Genomic DNA, 19,939 nt, shown 5'->3' on the forward strand with positions numbered 1-19,939 from the left:
CACCAAGGCCATTTTCAAGTCTCTAGTCACAAACTTTTTAGTGCCAGCCTCCTGGTTTCTTCGGCAGTGCAACTCTCAAAAGCGCTGTGGTCCCCCAAGGTCCTGCCGTGGCCTCTGTGGGCGTGCAGCCACGCCCGAGGCGCCTGCTTCGCTCCCGCCCCCCGGCCTCGCCCGGCTTTGCGAGGCTCAGAAGCAAGCCCCACAGTCTCACCGGAGCGACACCCGCACCTCGGTGCCGTCCTGCCACATGGTCCTGACTGATCTGCCCTCTGGGATGAGCAGGTGGCCTCTCACCCCCACGAGTCCCTGCGTTCCTGCCTTTCTCGATTCCTTTTCCTCCCAGCTTGCAAACCGGGCATGTTTTTTCAGGCTATCTGTCCCTCGTGGTATCTTGCCAAACGCAGCCTGTGACCAACACAGGCTGCCAGGGTTTCCCAACCTCTTCCACCAGACCTGTGAGTTATTTTGGACATCGTTTGCCTCATGGGTCGTCACGGTTGAGTTTTACCAAATGTTTTGTGGCTGCATACCACGGCTTCCAGGGGTGGGCCCATGCCAGCCCCCGGCCTGCATCGTATGCCCTGATACAGCCTCACACCTATTCTGGGGCCGATGTCTGTGCTCTGGCAACAAACAGCTCTAAAATACCAACGTTTTATTTTATTTTATTTATTTTTTAAATTTATTTTTGGCTGTGTTGGGTCTTCGTTGCTGCGCGCAGGCTTTCTCTAGTTGCAACAAGCGGGGGTTACTCTTCGTTGCGGTGCACGGGCTTCTCATTGCGGTGGCATCTCTTGTTGCGGAGCACGGGCTCTAGGTGCGCAGGCTTCAGTAGCTGTGGCTTGTGGGCCCTAGAGCACAGGCTCAGTAGTTGTGGCGCAGGGGCTTACTTGCTCCGTGGCATGTGGGATCTTCCCGGACCAGGGCTCGAACCCACGTCCCCTGTGTTGGCAGGTGGATTCTTAACCACTGCACCGCCAGGGAAGTCCCTAAAATACCAATGTTTTAAATAACGAAGTTTTATCTCTCACTCGTGCCTTGTGTCCACTTCAGGCCAGGCGGGGGTGTGGGCTTCCTGTCTCTCGTTCCTCAAGGACCCATGCTGATGGACGAAAGCACCTCGTCAGAGATGGGGCTGTGAAGGGGCTCACACCAGCAGTCAGACGTGCTGGGGCCATGCGCCACATCTGTCCGCTCCTGCCACGTGCATGGAGGTGGGGGGTTTCGGCCAGTGGCAGTACTGACCACCATAGGGGCTGAGGGCAGTGCTGGGAGACAGAACTTTCGGGACAGAGAGGGGAGCAGTCAGGCAGGAGAATTGGGCCGAGGAGGGTGATGTCCAGGATGGGGATGGGAGTGGCCGTGAGCATCGGATCTGCTGGGGCCAAGGAAGGCGGGGCAGCGAGGAGAGATGGTGTGTGGAGAGCTGACCCGTGAGGGTTTGTGCATAGAGCCCCGCGCTGCCTGGAGCCTCTCTGGAGTCCAGGTATGGGCGTCTCGAGTCCCTCAAGCCGTGTCCTGTGTGGTCCAGACTTGCCTTGGGAGCGCTTCTCTTCCCTCCCCCACTCTTACTGGGACTTACTGGGGGTAAGCCCCCCTCTCTCAGGCCAGGTGCCTTGGGTAGAACTTCAGATGTAAACATAAGGCGAGTCAAGCACCCACCCAGGAGAGCACCAACCACGTGCACAGTGGCCAACACTCCCCGGCCCAAGCGGACCCCCAGGGAAGCAGGGCTGACAAAGTAACCAGACACAACTAACGTCTCAGCCACACGATGGCGGGGTGGGGGGGGGGTTTGAAATAAACCCTAAGACAGGAATAGGCACCTGTGAGATGACCAGGAGTCAAGAAAAGAACCAGTCAGAGACCTTGGAAGTTTCTTAAAGAGACAACTTTTTAAATAAAAAAAAAATGCAACCCGAGAAGAATGGTCACAGTGAAGACGGGACTCATGGACTGGAGCATCAAAGAGCCCTCCTCGCGTCAGCAAAGGCCTGACGAAGGGAAAGAACAGAGGAAGCGCGAAGCGGTAGGATTCGCCCAAGACCCGGGGTCGTGGAAAGACTGGGCCGCACGAAGAAGCTCAGACTGATCAAGGCATCCTCGCTCTCAACACATCCGGGACTCCAGCCTCCTCTCCTTGCCATTGCCCCCCTCTACCCACCATCAGACCTCCCCGGCCAGGCTGGGCCACCTAAGGGCGCCTCGCCCCAGGCAGCCCCCCTAACCCACATCCCCTGACACAGGCTGTCCTTTCATCAAGAGGATTCTGACGGCAGCTGTTACGGGTTTTGTTTTGTTTCGTTTTTTTCTTCACTTTCTCTCTAAATAATCACCAGATGCGGGGAGGGCGAAGGCCAAGCGCAGGGTGCGCCCTGAACGCGGGCTGTGCCGAGGCTCCCACAGGGCTAGCCCAGCATCTGGCAGGGGCTCTCAGCACAGGGCAGGGTGGAGAGCGCCACCGCCCACCCGCCCAGGCCCAGATAATCCTTCCTTGTTCAAAAACGCACGAGCAAGCAGAGGGGAATAGAGGACGCGACGCCGCAGTGCAGAAAATATCCCACCTGGAAATCCGGCCACCTCAGAGCAGTGAAGTCAAGAAGAAATTGCCTGTATTGTATTCAAAATAAAACTTAAGAACACGTGACCACTTTGGAGCAGTAGTTAAGGGGGAAAGTCCTATCAGGAGCATGCATTATTTTTAACAAAGAGGTAAAAAAAAAAAAAACCCAAACAATCTAAAACATCACCGCAAAAGAATCCATTCCTCTGGCAGCACGCAAAGCGACCTAGGCCTGCCTGGTTTCGGAACGCTGGCTCCGTCCCACGTATAGCTGTGGGGTCCTGGGCTGCCCCCTCCTCCCTTTGAAGTTAAGGTTCTTTGTCGTAAAATGGGACGGTGACACCTACCTCTGAGATGCGTGGGGATCGTACAAACTCCGCGTCTCAGCGTCGTCAAGTGCATTTGACCCTTCAAGCCCCTAGGGGCGGGACCTTCCTCACTTCTGTTGAACTGACTGCGGGTGGCAGGAAAGACACAGATGGCTTTGTTCCAGCCCTGCCTGGGGAGATTCCTTCAGCTGGAACCTCCAGACAGGGGCAGGGGAGAGACCCACGCCTCCAGGACGCACTCCCGCTCCGCCCCGGCGAAGACCGTCCCACGGGGAAACAGTCCACACTCGTGGCCCTCGCTGACGCCCCTCAGCCCAGACCCAGCCTTGGTTCTCACGTAATCCGCAGCCCGCCCCAGGGTCCCTGCACCGTGGGGTCGCAGCTGGAGGCGGGGCCCGAGAGCAGCGGGACAGCCGCCCGGCAGGGCCAGGCTCCCGGTGATTTTGCTCAGGCGACCTCAGGGTGCTCCCGGCTCGGGGGCCCTGGACTACTGCTCTGCGCGCCCCCGGCCCCGGGGGCGGGCACCCGTGCTCCCACCGTCTCTCGGTGCTCAGAGGCCAGAGTCAGCTCTGGGATGTGCGCGGTGGAGGCTGGTGCTGCGCGCCCAGGGCCCTGCTAAGGTAGGGGACCTCCCACCTGTCCCGCCCCTCAGGAGGAGAGCCCCGGAGAGAAGGGCTTGCCCAGAGGGACAGCCGCCCCACCGCCCGCAGGCCCGGGACACGAGTCAGCCTCGGGCTGCCTGGGGTCGGGCACGTGGCCTTCACCGTTCTGTGGGCCTGAAACTGCTTTGCAATTCAGACGCATCAATGTAACTGAGAACGTGTCTCAAGGGCTTCCTAACCTGAGGGGCCCGAGGCCAATCCTTCTTGCAGCTCCGCGGGGCCTCCCGATGTCTCACTTGTAACCGTCAAACAGCGCTATGACATGGAGCTGGTGTTCCCGCCTTACAGCGACGGCCCTGAGGTCAGACTTTAAATAACTGCCCATCCCGGGACCTGCGGTTGTGGAGACGGGTTGTGCACCAGCGGCCCCCAGAACATCTCCTCATTTTCCCACCCCAGGCTGCCTCCATCGCCTCCTGATACCCACAAGCCACAGGGCTGGGGGGTGGGCCCAGGAGGGAGAGGGGACTCCTGCTAATTGGCCAAGGGGTCATCTCTGCACCCAGAGGTGGGGAAGGGCACCACAGGGCTTGTGGGGGTAAGTGTGGCCCAGGAGGCGCTGTGCCCGCAGGCCGACAGGAGAGATGCCTTCATGCCGGCTCGGTGTTGGTCACAAACCAACACCGCAGGCCTGGGCTGCTGCCTACCCAGCACCAACTGTCTGCTGCCCCTTCTCTGGGCATGGGCCCAGCTCTGGACACGACATGCCCGCAGGACACTGCCTGCTCTCCAGAGCTTGCAAGCCTGGGTAAGCGGCGCGGCAGAGGCCCCCAGTTAGAGTCCAGATCCCGGGCTGGCCCCAGCCCGCTGCTCACCCCAGCGTGTTACCTGGAGCAGACCAGTCGCCCAGCGCCCCAGGTCAGGGAAGTTTCTCTTAGTCCTTCAGGACACCCACATGAAGCAGGGCCAGGCCATTCCTGACTCCATCCAGCTACGGTGCAGCCTCCAGCCTGCCATAAACATCTTCTGGGAGAGTCAGCACCACGGGGGCAAGGGTCATGAGGTGAGCATCCCAGAGAGAGATGTCAGACGATGCGGTTACTCCCTTCTCTAGAACCTCAGCAGAGATGAGGACCCTAGGCCTCCAACCCCCCCCGTATCATGCCACCACCAACAGCTGCTCCTCATGCAGGCCTTGCTGGGCCTCTCAGAGGGAGAAGCCGCAGCTGTCACAGCAACCGGGGGCTCTGGAGCAAGAAGGCCGGGGCAGGGGCTCCTGGACCAGGCTCCGTTTCTCATCAGCATGGATCAGACTGCAGAAGGGCTTCGATCTGACCACCCTTCCTATCTGGGAGGCTGGGCAAAAGCGGCCTGCGGATACAAAATCTGAGAAGCTCTAGTAGATATCAGAGAGCTGTCCTAGAAGGATTGTGCCCCACCCCACCCCATCTCCTCCCCTGTGCGGCCCTCTGTGAAGGCTCCAGCCACAGTGAAGCAGGCTTGGAGAGGCAGTCAGAGAATAAGCCTCTGGCTGGCTGGCTGCCTGCCTTCCTTCCTAGGAATGGGGACGGGGAAGGGCAGGCTCCTGCAGCAAAGGTGAATCCTTGAGCAGATCCTTAAGTCACTGCCCTCACCAACCCGCAGCACTGAGCGGCCATGGGCTATAACCGCAACTCCAGCGGGTCACTGTCCAGCCCACCAGCACCAGATGCCCGGCCATCTGGGGACCCGGAGGATGCTCCAGCCTCATCGCCTGCCCGGCTCAGGATCTAGCGCGTCTGATCCCAGCCTGCCCTGCGACAGCCTCCCAGGCCTGGGTAGGCCCTCCCGGGGCCGTAACATTCCCCAGGACCCCAGCACACAACCACAACAGTGGCGGACACCACACGGTCCCTGACGGCCCACAGCTCCCCTTCCCGAGTCTCTCATTGGCTCTCCCGACACCAGGTGGCCGGACCCACCGCCCCCGCCGGAAGAAGTGCATTCTGGAGGCAGCACGGCATGCTGGGACCTGTAGTTCGTGGCCCGACCTCGGCCGAGACTGCCTCTCTGGTCCCTTCAGCCTCAGGAGGCAGTCCTGACGCCCCGACCCGAACCACACCGGCCCGAGGACAAGACGCTGCCGGCTTCCCAGGTGTGAGTCTCCGCTGAGACACCTTCGAGCCCCCCGGCCCTGGAAAGAGAAGTGCAGCCAAGGCGACTAACCGGCTTCGCTGGAGCCTAGATCGAGAGCCACGCCCCCTGGGGGGCTGGGAATCTGGCGCGGACTTCCCAACGCTCGAGTGGGATTGGGCCGTTCTGTCATGTGATCAGGGGCTACGCGCCTGGTTGGCTGCAGCCTAGATCTACGGTTACCGGGGCGACGGAGCGGGCGGGCACCGGGGCCGGGTGGTACTGTGGGTCCAGCGGGGCGGGGGGGCCGGGCCGGACGGGGGAGGCGCGAGGCAGGCGGGGCCGCGGCCAGTTCGCGCTCCCTCCGGGGCTGCGCGCCCTCTCGGCTGCGCTCGGCACCGGGGCGCGGGCAGTAGATGGGAGCTCGGGGTGCCCAAGATGCGGGCGCCGGCCAGGGAGCTCTTCCGGGACGCTGCCTTCCCGGCCTCGGACTCCTCGCTCTTCTCCAGCTTCTCCACGCCGCTGGCCCAGTTCCGGGAGGAAATCACGTGGAGGCGGCCCCAGGTGGGGCAGGGGGGCGCGCGGGTCTCACGGGTCTCGCGCCAGGCCTCCAGGCGCTCCTTCCTGCAGGGGTGCGAGCGCGGCGGCCGGGGTTAGCCGGGGCTGGCTGCACGACGGTCGGCAGGGTCTGCCGCCGCTGTCCTCCTGAGTGGGCTGCCAGGGCCCCTCCCCAGCCCACTCGGGGTGTGCTGGACGCGAGTTTACGGCCCCTACTTGCGAGAGCTCCGTTCAATAGGAGATTCAAGCCACAGCGAGAGGGGCGTTTTAACAGACGCAAACTCAGCCCCACTTGCGTCTGCTTTGAAGAGCTTCCAGTCTGCATGGCTCTTCTGGCCACAAGCGGTCTCGTTCTGTTTCTCATTATGTTCAGGAAGGGCCAGGCTGAGCCTACAAAGCAAAGCCGTTTTGCTCTGCGCGTTCCTGTCTTGGACCTCGTGCACTTGCAGTTTCAGATGTAATTATTTCAAGGTGGCAGTTTAGAGGGATGCTCCAGCCTAGTGCTATGCTGGTATCTTTAGAAATGGTGTATCAGCTGAATAAGACTGTCCAAGGAACAGTCTCTCCCTGACTGTATGCAGTCTTAGTGGGGACATCTGTCTGCGCCAGCCCTGGAAGAAGGCCAGACCTGGCTCTGCCTGTTGAGGTGCTTTCCGTGGGCAACACTGAGAGGGCCTGTTTGGCATGGAGGTGCCAAGGGCCAAAGAGCCTGACCGGCCATGCCGGTGGAATTTGGGTTAAAAAAAAAAGTGTGGGGGGTGGATTTTAGGGACAATGGGAGGCCATTAGAATGTTTTTAGTAGAGGAGTGATTCGATTTGATTTACATTTTAAGAAACTCACTCTTACTGCCAGGTGTGAAATGGATTGTTGGGGCAAGAATGAAGGTGGCCATTGCAGTGGTCCTGGAGAAAGATGACGGAGCTCAGATTAGTGTGACAGCCGTTGGGATGGGGCTTTGGAGTGGATGGATTTGAGAGATATTTGGAGGGGGGATTTATAGGTCTTAGTGACTGATTGGAAACTAGAGCTGGGTTCATGGTGGTCAGGAAATGGGAAGAGAAACTTATATTTACATAACACTCATAATATGCCGGTAAAGGCTATAGGTATTCTATGTGCACAGAATTTATGCCCTTGATCTTATTTAGTCCACCTAATAATTCTGTAAGGTTGGTACTTGTATCTCCATTTTACAGACAAGGATACCAACGTTAAGTCAAAACGTTGCCCAAGGTCTCAGGACTAAGAAGTGGCAGAGGTAGGCCTGAGACCCGTTTGTCTTAGTGACCGATTGGAAGTAGGTGGTGAGGATGAAAGAGGGACCAAGAATGACTTCTAGATTTCTAGCCTGAGCACCTGGGGGGATGATGGTCCCGGTTGCTGTGCTGGGGAAACTGGGAGGCGGGGGAGAGCTAGGGGTGGAAATGGAGGCTTGGGTTTTGCTCTCACAGGTTCAAGTGGAGCTGACAGTAGGCAAGTGGATATGAGAGTCGGGAGCTCAGGAAGACCTGGCCTAGATGCTCCACTGGGAGCTGGGACTGTAACAGATGGCTTACTGTCCAGGGTCTGGAAGGGTATCTCAGGAGAAAGTATGGGCAGAGAAGAAGAGGCGGCTTGGAACCGAGCCTTGAGGAACCGCTGGTGCCTTGACAGGTAGACTTGAGAAGTGGCAGGCAGTGAGGGGAAAGGACAGCCAGAAGCCCTTGGAATCATGGAAGCCAGGAGGGGACTGCTGGGGTCGGGGGCAGCCACTGCTCTGATGCTGCCGAGTGTTGGGAAAGACAAGAACAGAGGATGCCCGTTGGAGGTGACGACACGGAGGTGACATTGATAAAAGCAGTTTGGGGGCATGGCTGGCTCAGAAGCAACGAGGTGTGGCAAGGAGCCGGAGGGAGGAAGTAGGGGCAGCAGCTCTTTCGAGAAGTCGGTCAGTGACGGGCCTAGAGGGGAAATAGTGCCCAGGGACAGCATCTTAGAGAAGAGGAGACATCCTCTCCCATGCCTTATGCTGGTGGGATCCTCCCTGCAGACAAGGAAGGAAGCGGGGATCGTGGGAGGGACCAGATACTGAGGGCAGGAATGGGGTCAGGTCAGGGGGCTTCTGATGGAGCATCAGGTGTGGCCATCCGCTCAGAGGGGCGAGGGTGCTTTGAGAAGAGAAGGAGGAAGGAGAAGGGGTAAACTAGTCAGGGGTGTGGAAAACTGAGCCTTTTAGAGAAACAGTATAGAGGACCCACAAATTCATACTTGCCTGTATGAATTTAAAGTGAAACCGTTTTCTAGACCAACCGTTTTATGAAAGGCGGGGTAGAATTCATCCAGAGTTGGGAGTTTTGCCAATTAAGGAAGGTGGACAGAGACAGGGACCCTGGAATCTTAAGTTGGATGCGATGATCTGAAGCCAGGAGGGGCTGACGGATACTGGCTGCAAGAAGCCAGCTGCTTCCCGTCCCCTCTTAGGCAATGTGGATGACCAGAAAAGCTCCTCCCCAGCCCCTGTCACATAGATCCTGTGTTCTTAGTTTTATAGCTAGCCACAGGCATGAAGTAATTCTGGACGATTTTCTTTATTTCAGGAAATCTGCGCCACACCCCAGCTGTTTGCAGATCGCGCTCAGGAAGGACAGGTGAAGCAAGGGCTGCTAGGGGACTGCTGGTTCCTGTGCGCCTGCGCCGCCCTGCAGAAGAGCCAGCACCTTCTGGACCAGGTGTCTGCCACAGCGCGGCTTCCCCTCCGGCCCTTGCTTCCTGTCTGCCCGCGTTGGAAGGAAGCAGGAGGCAGCCAAGCTCTTGCCCTGCGGGACTCGGCCCTCGGGGGCTCCGAGGCGCAGATGCAGTGACCCCCTCCCGCAGGGGCCAGCAGGGCTGCTTTCTGCCCTGCTCTGCCATCTCCCGAGCCCTGGGTCAGGCAGGCATTTGGAATAAAAAGACAAACGTGCCAGCCAGGCGTCGGGGGAGGTGGAATCCTTTGCGCGACGGGAGGGTACCGTTCCGCACGGTCACGCTCTGCTCGGGATGCTGGGAGCGCGCCGCGTGGTGGCTTCTCTCACCGTCTCCTTTTGCCTCTCCCCACGCGCGGCAGGTCTTTCCTCCGGGACAGCCAAGCTGGCTCGACCAGACGTACCGCGGCTCCTTCACCTGTCGAGTTTGGCAGTTTGGACGCTGGGTGGAGGTGACCATAGATGACCGTCTGCCTTGTCTTGCAGGGAGACTCTGCTTCTCCCGGTGCCAGAGGGAGGATGTGTTCTGGCTTCCCTTACTGGAGAAGGTCTACGCCAAGTACGCACGCTGGGGGTGGAGGGGCCGGGCCAGGCGGGCTGGGGGCCTGGGAAGCACATCTGCTCGCCCTGGGCTGCAGCATCCTTGTCAGCAGCTAGGGTCTGGTGGCCAGTCCTGGGTGGGGCGACCCGTCCAGAGACAGAGACTCTGAGACTTGGCCTGTGGTTTGCTGTCCCCTCTGCCCACTCCCTCTTTCCCTGCCCTCATTTCAAAGTCGGGCATGAAGGCCTCGCCTCCAGAAAGAGGGTGTGTGTGTGTTTTCCTCTCTCTTTCCTCAAACCCAAGCGAGAGAAATGTCTCCGTCTATCTGTGTCACCACTGGGGACAGGCGGCCTCTGTGCAGGTTGCTGGGAAGGAATGAGGCCACCTAGGTACCATGCTCGTTTATCGTAGTCCTGAGACCAAGGACTTCCTCCCCGAGTGTGCTGATGGCCGTGCTGAAAGGCGCTGGGCCGGTAGGCAGGCCTCCGCGGTGGGAGTGAGCCCTCCACTGCTGCCGCTGGCGGGGCCGAAGGCCTTGATCATGAGAGACGCAGGAGTGGGAGCTCACAGCCTCTGTGCCTGCCTCCCGCTGGTGCCCCACAGGGGCAGAGGCCGCAGGGCACTGCGGGGTGCTGTCCCGTATGGCCTTGGAGGCGAGCTTGTGTCTGGACTTGGTGAGGACAGGGTGGGAGGGAAAGAGGCGAGGAAAGAGAGGCGATTGAGGTGGGTAGAAGGCAGACCACAGGGGACAGGAGAGGGGCAGGGCGCCTGGTACCGGAGCCTCACGCCCTCCTGGCTGTCTCCCCAGGGTCTACGGGTCCTATGAGCACCTGTGGGCGGGACAGGTGGCTGACGCCCTGGTGGACCTCACTGGTGGCCTGGCCGAAAGGTGGAACCTGAGGGACATGGCAGGAGCCAGCGGCCAGCAGGACAGGCCCAGGGGCGCGGAACGCAGGACTTGTCGGCAGCTGCTCAGCCTGAAGGACCGCGGTCTGCTGAGCTGCTCAGTGCTCAGCCCCAGAACAGGTAGGCGGGAGCGGGCGGCGGCATGGCAGGCCTGCACACCTGAGCCCTCTCGGCCTCCTGTACACAGCTTTTTACTGTGGTCCTAGATGGGCTAAGCGGAAAGGAGGACCTTCGGAACTGGTGTCTGAGTGTGTGACCTTCCCTACTGACCGTCCTCCTCTGGAGGGAAGTGTCCCCTTCTCCCTTGACCAGGGCTTGCTGTTATGGGGAGGCGGGGTCGCTGGGAACCAGGTGGCGGCACCATCTCTGGCCCAGCTGGTAACCTGGCAAAAGCGACAGTCAGGTTTTCACTTTAGTAACATACCTGCTCCTTGAAAGAAATCCGTTGAAAAAAAAATCACTCCCACGGTTTTCACTTTAGTAATATACCTGCTCCTTGAAAGAAATCCGTTGAAAAAAAATCACTCAGACTTGACTACTTTTGACTTTTTAGTCCCCTTTCTCAGTTTTTTTTCAAAAAGATGTATATGTTTTATATTCTATATCGTATGCCATTCTCTGTGTTGCTGTGTAAACTTTGTCAGCGTCTTACGTTATCAGTGTATCTGCTGCGCTCTTCTTAACTCTTCCCTTGATGTTGGGTATTCAAGGTCTTTCCATTTTATGCTATTATAAATAGCACTGCAGTGAACATCTTTATGCCCAATTGTTTTCATATTTACGGTTATTTTCCTAACGGGCTTTTTGTCCGAAGCATAAGAACATCAAAATAAACTGCCACGTGTTGGCCGTCCGGCAGCGCGCGAGCGTTAGCGCAGCCCCGGGCTGGTTTGCCCACCTGCAGGCCTCAGGGTGGGGTTGGGGAAGCACACTTCGGGGGTGAGGGGAGCCCACAGAATGCTGTGCTGGGACGCTGTGCGAGACGCTGCCTCAGAGGGTGGCCTGTGTAGCATCAGCTGCCCCCAGGGTGGGGTAGGGCTAATTCTGGGCACTTCAGGCTTTGGGGGAACCCACAGGCAAAGATGGAGAGCAGCTGGAACCCACCGAAGTGGCAGGGGGCTGGGGACGTGGGCGGGACACCCAGAGTGGCGGCTCCAGTGCCTTTCTAAGCAAAGCACTTAAAGACATTCCAGGAGTTTCTTCTCCTGTCTGGACCGCCACGCGCCCACCAGTCTCTGCTTGGCCCCTTCACTTCTGCGCCTGTCTGTCCCAAGGCCTCTGGCCAGGTGGAGGGTCTCCCGCGGGCCTCCAGCCCTCCCCACCGGTTTCTGCTCAGACACTACCTGGCGCCCCTGACACCTTAGCAGGCCTCGCCGAGAAGAGGTTTCTCTGGTTTCTGGCGTCACAGACCCGCCCGTGACAGTGCTGGGAGCAGCCCTTTTGAGAACCTCCCTCATCATCCTCAACGAGGACCGAGGCCCAGAGAAGGGAGTGACTTGTCAGGCCTGGCGGCAGCCGAGCCAGTCTAAACCCAGGCCTTCAGCGTCACTCACGCTGCATAAGGCCACTCCGGAGCTGACTTGTCGGCAGCGGTCAGGAAAGGAGCCCCTGGTGGCCCGCGGGGACCCGGGTGCCTGTGCAGCTGCGGTTGAGTGGGCTGGGGCGTCCCAGGGAAGGAGGCGGACCTGTGCATCTGCTCGGTTTGAGGACTTCCTGGCTGTCCCTCACCCAGGTACCAGGGCGCTGGGGGAGTTTCATGCTTTCATTGTCTCGGACCTGCGAGAGCTCCGGGGTCAGGCTGGTCAGAGCATCCTGCTGCTGCGGATTCAGAACCCCTGGGGCCGGCGGTGTTGGCAGGGGCCCTGGAGAAAGGGGTGAGTGCGGCGAGGTGCACTCTGGGTCATTGCGCTGGTCTTGCTGGGGGCGGGGGGCGGGGCCCAAGGGGCAGCCCGGAGCCGCCTTGACCGCGTGCGCGCCTGGTGTCCGAGGCCGGGCCGTGGTCAGGACAGGGTTTGGTTGCGCTCCTGCTCGTGGGCCACCGTGCTCTGTGCTCGGCCCCAGATGGCCTGTTGAGGCAGCCTTAGTGCTGGGCCCTGCGACCCAGGCGCCCGGGGCGGCCGGGGCCTGTCCTGAGTCAGGGGCACCCACGGACTGGTGGATGCCTTGCCGGGCTGCGGGTGACAGACCCACGGAACGCCTGCACCCAGTCGTCAGCTCAGCGTCCAGACCTGGCGCAGGGCCGCTCCCCTTCGCCGGCCCAGGGTCGCAGGGCGGGACCAGCATCCCCACCCCCACCCCGCCCTGCCACCCGTCATCCGCTCAGCAGGCGGGAGGCCTCGGCTGAAGGGAGGTTCCTTCCAGGGGTGAAGGGTGGAACCGGGTGGAGTCCGCGGCCCAGTCTGAGCTGCTGTCACAGCTCCAGGAGGGGGAGTTCTGGGTGGAGGAGGATGAGTTTCTGCGGGAGTTTGACGAGGTCACCATCGGCTTCCCCATCTCGGAGGCTGGCCACCTGCAGAGCCTCTGCTCAGGTAAGGGGGCCTGCGCCCTGGGGGAGGCCTCGTGGGCTCGCAGTGGCCCGGACGACTGGCCTCTGAAGCCCGGGGCTAAGCAAGCACCGCGTCGCCCCGCGGGGTCCTGGTTGCCCCTTGGCTTCTCTTCAGGGCGGAGCGGCGGCTGCACCCCCACCTGCCCTGGGGGGCCAGGTGGCGGGGTGGGGGGCCCCTGCTCGTGCAGGGAGCAGGAGGGGGACCCTGTCCCTGCAGCTGACGTGGGGGTCGCCACCCAGGAAGGGCGCTGTGCCACACTCAGGAGCTGCCCGGGGCCTGGGTCAAGGGCCAGTCGGCGGGAGGCTGCCGGAACTACAGCGGCTTCCCCAGCAACCCCAAGTTCTGGCTGCGGGTCTGCGAGCCCAGCGAGGTATACATGGCCGTCCTGCAGAGACCACGGCTGCGCACGGCGGGCCACCCAGGCAGGGACTACCAGGCCGTGGGCCTGCACATCTGGAAGGTAACCCACCCGGGCCTGGCACCCCGCTCTGTGGGATGCAGGCACAGGGGCGAGGAGGCCTGAGCCCCAGGAGCACCCGACGTGCCCCTCGCCCCCCCACCCCCGGCTGTCTTCCCACAGACCCCGCTCAGATCTGAGTCCACAGGACTCACCTCCCTCCGCCTAGCCCAGGGTGTGCCCTTTGGCCAAAGGCAAGCACACAGAAGCAGCCGTTAGCAGAGCTAGTTGAGGTGTTAGGAGGGCTGCTGGGGGCAGCCCCGGACATCCCTCAGTCCCCTCCCTACAAAACGGGGATGGGGTTGTTGTGCTCTCGTGGGTTGTCCGAGGGTAGGTCTGTGGCTCCCGATGGAGACCCCTGTCCTGCTCTCCGAGGGGACAGGAGGGTGGCCCACAGAGGACCGCGCTGCCCGTTGGCTTGCCCAGTTGCTTGGTTTTTCACCCTGTGTGTCCTGACGGGGTCTGACAGCTCACATCACACTGTTCCCCGTCTCTGTGCGGCCACGGCCTGCCTGGTGTTGCTTTCCTCGTGCAGAAGCTGCTAGCAGGCGTTTGCCTGGCAGTCCCCAGGTTGCATCAGCCTCCTGCCTTTGCAGGCGCGGCCCTGTCTGGATTTGTCTGTCTCCTCCCAGAGCAGAGGAGGACTTGCAGGCTCCCGTGTGGGACGGAGCCGCTGACCCCAGGGCTGAGGGGAAGGCCCGGGCTCACCGGGGTGCGGGGGACCCGTAGGCCTGGGTGCTTCGAGGGGGGCCCTTCTGTGACGGGTGCACACGGGCCTCCCCTGCAGGTGGAGAAGCGGCGGGTCAGCCTCCCCAAGGCCCTGTCTGCGCCCCCCGTGGCGGGCACCGCATGCCACGCGTACGACCGCGAGGTCCACCTGCGCTGTGAGCTCGCCCCGGGCTACTACCTGGCCGTGCCCAGCACCTTCCTGAAGGACGTGCCAGGGCGGTTCCTGCTCCGGGTCTTCTCTAGCGGGAGAGTCTGCCTCAGGTGAGGGTGGTGGGCAGGCCGGGGACTGGGGCAGGGCCGCATGAGTGTGCGCCACGGCCGCCTCCTGTGCTTCTCTCCCCGGCAGCGCCATCCAGCCGGCAGCCCAGAGCGCTGCCCCCCGGGAGGTCCTGCCCGTGGGCGAGTGGGAGACCGTGAGGCTGCGGGGCTCCTGGAGAGTCGGCCGGACGGCGGGGGGCAGCCGGAACTTTGCCTCCTACCCCACCAACCCCCGCTTCCCCCTCTCGGTGCCGGAGGGCGCGGGCCCCCGCTGCGTCCGCATCACCCTGCGCCAGCACTGCCGTGACCACGAGGGCCTCGCCATCGGCTTCCACATCTTCCAGGCAGGCGCCCCTGCTCCCGGGCGTCCGGGTGGGGTGAGCCGGGTCGGGCAGAGAGGCCCCCGGGGTCTGTCCGCGTCATCCAGTCACACACAAGACTCATTTCTATTCCTAAAGTCCATAGCTCACTGGGGGTCACGGCTCAGCTCAGGCAGCCCCTCGTCCACTCGCCCGGGCTCAGAACCACTGGACACTTGTGTCCTGAGCTGCCCCCAGCACTGCACCTGCAGCCGGGAGGCCCGACAGGGCGCAGAGGGTGCCGTTGTCCAGCAGGAGCCGCCCTGAAGCCGCGTGAATCCTCCCCGCCCCAAACCCCGTGGCTGAGTCTGGAACCAGCGAGGGCCTGGGCTCTGGGGACCAGCAGGAGAGGGACGGAGGGGAGGCCCACACCCGCTGAGACGTGATGGATGGTCGCGCCACCGAGTGAGGGTCTTCTGATCAGAAAGAGAAGACAGAGCCGGGGGTAGGAGCTGAGAGCGAGGCCGAGGTGCGGGGCCGCATCCCAGGCAGCAGAAGGGTGGGGCGGCCTTCGGGAGCTCGGGGAAGTGTGCCGGTTGCCCCCGCAGAGGAGAGGCTGCCTCCCGGGCTCACGTGGGCACGGGTGGCAGGAGACCGTGGAGGCCAGGCGAGGGCCAGGGAGTCACAAACGCCGCCCCGAGCGCCTTCCCCGGCCTCAGTCAGCTCTTCTCCCAGCGCGAGAACAGGATGCACCTAGCGCACGTGTAGCTGGAGAAGGCGGGGAGGTGAAGTGCTAGAGGTCAGAGGTCACAAACCCAGATCCCATGGTGAGGCGTGGCTCCCCTGCTCCTTCTGGGGACCCCGCTTCAAGATGGGCTTGGACAGTGGCAGGTGCCCGAGGAGGGCATGGGCTGGAGGATGGCCCGGAGCTGTGCCGTCAGGGGCCCGTCATGGGGCTGGGCACGCTTAGCCTGCGCTGCAGACGACGTGGGGGAGCGGAGGGTCGGCTCTTCTCTGAGAAGGTTCTGTGCCCTCAGGATCCCAACGGCTGAGGACGTACTCTGGTGCCTCGCTCCACCGCAGGCCACCCCTGGGGTACCCCCCCGGCGCTTCGAAAAAAGTGCCGGTGCCGGGGCCAAAGAGATGAGTCCTGGGGCAGGGGCTTGCGCAGTGGGGGCCTCCTGGTGCCCTGGGTCTTAATTCCCCCACCCAGCTCCTCCCAGCGGCCACCCTGAAGGCTGGGCTGTGCCCTGGGACACGAGGTGCCTGGTCTCTTCCCCTGAGAGCCCCAGGCAGAGCTTCTCGGGGCCCAGAAGCTGGGGCTGCAGTGACAGTCGCTGGAAGATGTGAGGGCGGGCCTTCTGCTGGTTCCCAGGCTGCGGCCCTCGGGTGGTGGGGCCCCGGTGAGTGGCGAGTCCAGCTTCGGGGGCCTGGCATGTGTGACGGGGTCCAAGCAGACTGCACCAGGCTGCTCCCGACCCAGGGCAGTGCTGCCTGGGAAGGGAGCAAGGCCAAGGCTGAGACAGGGGACTTGCCTTCGCCGTCCTGGCGGACACAGCCGATTCGGTCCGCCCACGGGCAGGCCGCCCGGTCTGAGCCCGGGCCTCCCCCAGGTCCCAGCGGACGGCGGGGGCCAGGATGCGCCCTCCTTGCTGCTCCAGGAGCCTCTGCTAAGCTGTGTGCCGCACTGCTACGCCCAGGAGGTCAGCCGGCTCTGCCACCTGTCCGAGGGGACCTATTGGATCGTGCCCTCCACCTACCTGCCAGACACAGAGGGGGCCTTCACCGTGACCGTAGAGACCAGAATAGACAGGTGGGGCGCCGGGGCCGTGTGTGGGTGTGTGTGTGTGTGTGTGTGTGTCGGTCGGGGGGCCGTGGTCCTCAGCATCTTAGCGCCCCTGGTTCTCTCCCACCTGTCGCACACACCCCAGCTCTCACTGTCCTGGCAGAGCCCAGAGGCCTGTGGGAGGAGAGTGCACCGTCTAGAGAGCAGACGGGCCTGGAGCGTGGCTGCCTCTCCAGGTGCGCGGGGAGGGACCCAGAGGGGTGAGAGCGGTGTCTTCTCCCACAGGCGCTCCATTCACAGCCAGGAGATGCTGGGGCAGCTCCTCAAGGAGGTACGTATGGGGCCTGGGAGGGCCCAGCTCACTCTGCTTTGGGGCCTCCTGGTGCCCTGCGTCTTAATTCCCCTGCCTAGCTCCTCCCAGCGGCCACCCTGAAGGCTGGGCTGTTCCCTGGGACACGAGGTACCCTGGTCTCTTCCCCTGCGAACCCCAGGCAGAGCTTCTTGGGGCCCAGAAGCTGGGGCTGCCGTGACAGCCCCTGGAGGACATGAGGGCGGGCCTTCACCCCTCAAACCAGGGCAGTGCCGCCAGCCCTCACCACCTCCTCCCGCAGGCCTCCTTCGTGGCAGTGATGAAAGCCTAACCGGGTGATCCTGCGTGTCGGCTCTGGTGACCAGGGGTCTGAGGGGTTCCCAGTGGCCCACACGCCAGGGCCACGGCGGCCGGCCTGAGCGGGTCCTGGCAAAGAGCCCCCGTCCCTGCAGGTGCTGCAGGAAGGGCAAGAAAAACTCAGGGTGGGCACCTTCGTTCCATGCCGCTGAGCCGACAGAGCCTCCCTGAAATCTTCCACGCCCTGTCTCTCTGGCCCCGGAGAGAGGCCTTACGGCGCGTCGGGACAGATCTTGTCTAAAACTATTTATTAGAAACGTTTTTAGGATGTAACTTTATAAATAAACATCAGTACTGAGCAGCTTCCGGCTGGCTCCTGGTTTAGGTAGCCAGCGGCTTCATTGGCTGTCACTGGGGGAGCAGGTGTGGGGCTCCCGCCCGGCTGCTGAGACACGGGGGGTGACCAGGTGGCCCGAGGGGTGCAGGGCTGGTGTAGGGAAGGAGGAGGTGGGTAGTGAGAAAATTGGAGGGGCGGCACACGGCAGTCTGCGAGTGGCTGAAGCAGCACGCTGCCATCAACTCCCCGTCCATGCTGGGCCCCCCACCTGGCTGCCTTCTAGTCATCTGGTCTACCAGCCGACGGGCTCTGGTGCGAATGCTGCCGCCGGCGCCCAGCAGTCTCCTGCTTCCTTCTAGGAGGTGCGGGATGAGGTCCTCTGCTCTTGACTTGGGAGGGGATAGCCTGCAGGCCTCTGACCCCTGGACCCCTCAACCCCTAACCATTTCTGGTGCCCCGATCATGGCCTGGTTTGTCTCCTGCCCCATCTTCCTCCTCTGACTTCAACGCCGTGTCATCACCATGACTGGGGCGTCGAGCCAGTTGGGTCTCTTTGTCCTGTATTACAACACAGTCTGGAAAAAACTGCCAGTGGCCGTTCCATTGCGCGAAAGCGCGGGCTGGTCCTCGTCTCTCCTGACCTGCACCGTGACGGAGCGCTGCCGGGCCTGATGCTGCCCTCGGGGGGCAGGAGTTGTCCTGGGAACCCCGAGTTCTGAGTCGCGTGGAGCTGGGCTGGGGCCGCCACTCCTGACGGGACCACCCCGGGGTCTTCGGAGGCTCAAGGTGGGGGGGGTGTCCCAGTCTCCACCCTCCCCCGAGGTACCGTTTGCGATTTGTTGTCTGGGGTGGGTGACGGTTTCAGCCTCGCCCTTGGCCTTCCTGACTGGCATCTCTGACCCCCCCCAGAGAGGGTGTTGGTCATTTGCACATGTGAATCCCAGTTACATGCTTGGAGACCAGGAAGTGACGCCATTGCCCGCTGGGAGCCGGTCCTGGCAAGATTCCACTGTCAACAGCCTCCTGTGTCCCAACCTGGCAGGGCCCATGAGGCCATGCCAGAGGTCAGTGTCAGCTCAGGACCTGAATGCCCAGTGGTTCGCAAACGTCTGGACGTCCCCTCCCTCTCCCTGAGCGCAGCCAAGGAGTAGAGGGCCTAAGGGCCAGGTGGGCGGGGGCATCTGGGGGAGTCTGTTGTGCACACCTGCTGTCGGGGGAGGGTCCTTCCTCTTGGAGCCCGGCCACCTCTGCAGTCAGTGGGCCCAGGCCTGGCTCTCTCTGCCCTGCAGCTGGAGCTCCTTCATGAGTGACCAGAGGCGGCCTCACACCTGGCCCCCAGCCACCTGCCCTGTCACCCTGCTGTCCGTGTATCTCAAACCCTCGGACGGGACGAGACCACCACCTGTGCCCAGAGACAGGCCCCTGTCACCAGGCGCAGTGGGTGATCCAGCTCCAAACCCCATGGTATCAACTCTTCTTGGACCTCGGAGGCCACACGAAAACAAGTTTGGGGTGCAGGATGTTTATAAGGGTAGGAGGGGAGGTCTGACACGTGCATCCGGAGTCCCACATGGGGCTTAAATGCAGGGTGTTTACACCCCGCCTGGCTAGGTCTCCCCGGCAGGTTACCCCGTGGGTGTCCTTAGAAGAGGTAGCAGAGCTTCGCGTGAGGACACAGAAGGCGGCCTTCTGCGAGCCAGGACGGGGGCTCCGCCAGGAACCAAATTGGCCAGTGCCTTGACCTTGGACTTCCAGCTTCGAGAATTGGGAGAAATCAATGTCTGTGGTTAAGCCTCCGAGCCTGCGGTGTTTTGTCCCGGCACGACCGAGACAGGCTGCTCCTGATTCTTGAGCCGTGGCCGCAGCCTTCCCTGGAGTGGACTTTCTCTCTAAGCCTCCACAGGGTGCGTGTGCTCTCTGCAGCCGCCACTGCCTTGAAGAGCTCGGTCCCGAGATCGGCTGGGGCGTGGAGGGGTACCTCCAGACCCACACGTCCCTGCCCAGCCTCAAAGCCCTTCTGCAGTCGGCCAGCTCACCCGATGGCCCTGCCTGGACGACCAGCTGTGTGCTGGACACCTCTCCCTCGGGCCAGCCTGGGGCTCCCTGCTCCACCGGGGCGGTCTGGGGAGGCCTCCGGGGGGTGCACTTGAGCTGGGCCACCGCGTCTGAACTCTTGTGAAACACTGATCCCCTTCGCTTCCCCACTTGCTTCGCTTCGAGGCACTTCATTTACGGCACTTCATTTACGTGAAAACAGAGAAAGCCAGTGCACTGTCTCACCCCGTGAGGGTTCAGACAGGGGCTGCGCGGAGCGCCCCCCTTCCAAAGGGGCCTGAAAAGTAAAATGCTGTCAGCTGCCCCAACACCACTGGCCTCCCGCCCCGGGCAAGGCACCAGGACTCCCAGAACCCCAGAAGGCGGGGGTGGGCCTTCCCGGGGCAGAGGGTGGACGCTGCCGGCTTCTCCGCAGGAGCCCGTGGGGTGACTCACGGTTCCCCTCGGCCAGACACCCTCGCTGTGCCCGTCTGGGGAGAGTCCTGGTCCCTCGCTGGGTGAGGGCCCCGTCTGGGTCCCACGGCGGGGTCGT

At 62.2% G+C, this 19,939-nt stretch overlaps 1 protein-coding gene across 1 annotated transcript; it reads left to right on the plus strand.

Annotated features, from left to right (window-relative positions):
* Nucleotides 1-6,044: 6,044 nt before the first annotated feature.
* CAPN10 (calpain 10) lies at nt 6,045-17,399 on the plus strand (the record flags this gene model as incomplete). Its single annotated transcript, XM_082840968.1, has 12 exons — nt 6,045-6,170; nt 8,743-8,874; nt 9,249-9,445; nt 10,236-10,453; nt 12,066-12,207; nt 12,695-12,861; nt 13,119-13,339; nt 14,124-14,326; nt 14,412-14,667; nt 16,236-16,435; nt 16,694-16,739; nt 17,020-17,399. 12 exons carry the CDS (start codon nt 6,045-6,047, stop codon nt 17,047-17,049), a joined length of 1,938 nt encoding a protein of 645 aa, XP_082697094.1. The 3' UTR covers nt 17,050-17,399.
* Nucleotides 17,400-19,939: the final 2,540 nt, after the last annotated feature.

Source organism: Leucopleurus acutus (assembly GCF_964270905.1).
Source record: "Leucopleurus acutus genome assembly, chromosome: 6".
Taxonomy (NCBI): Eukaryota; Metazoa; Chordata; class Mammalia; order Artiodactyla; family Delphinidae; genus Leucopleurus; species Leucopleurus acutus.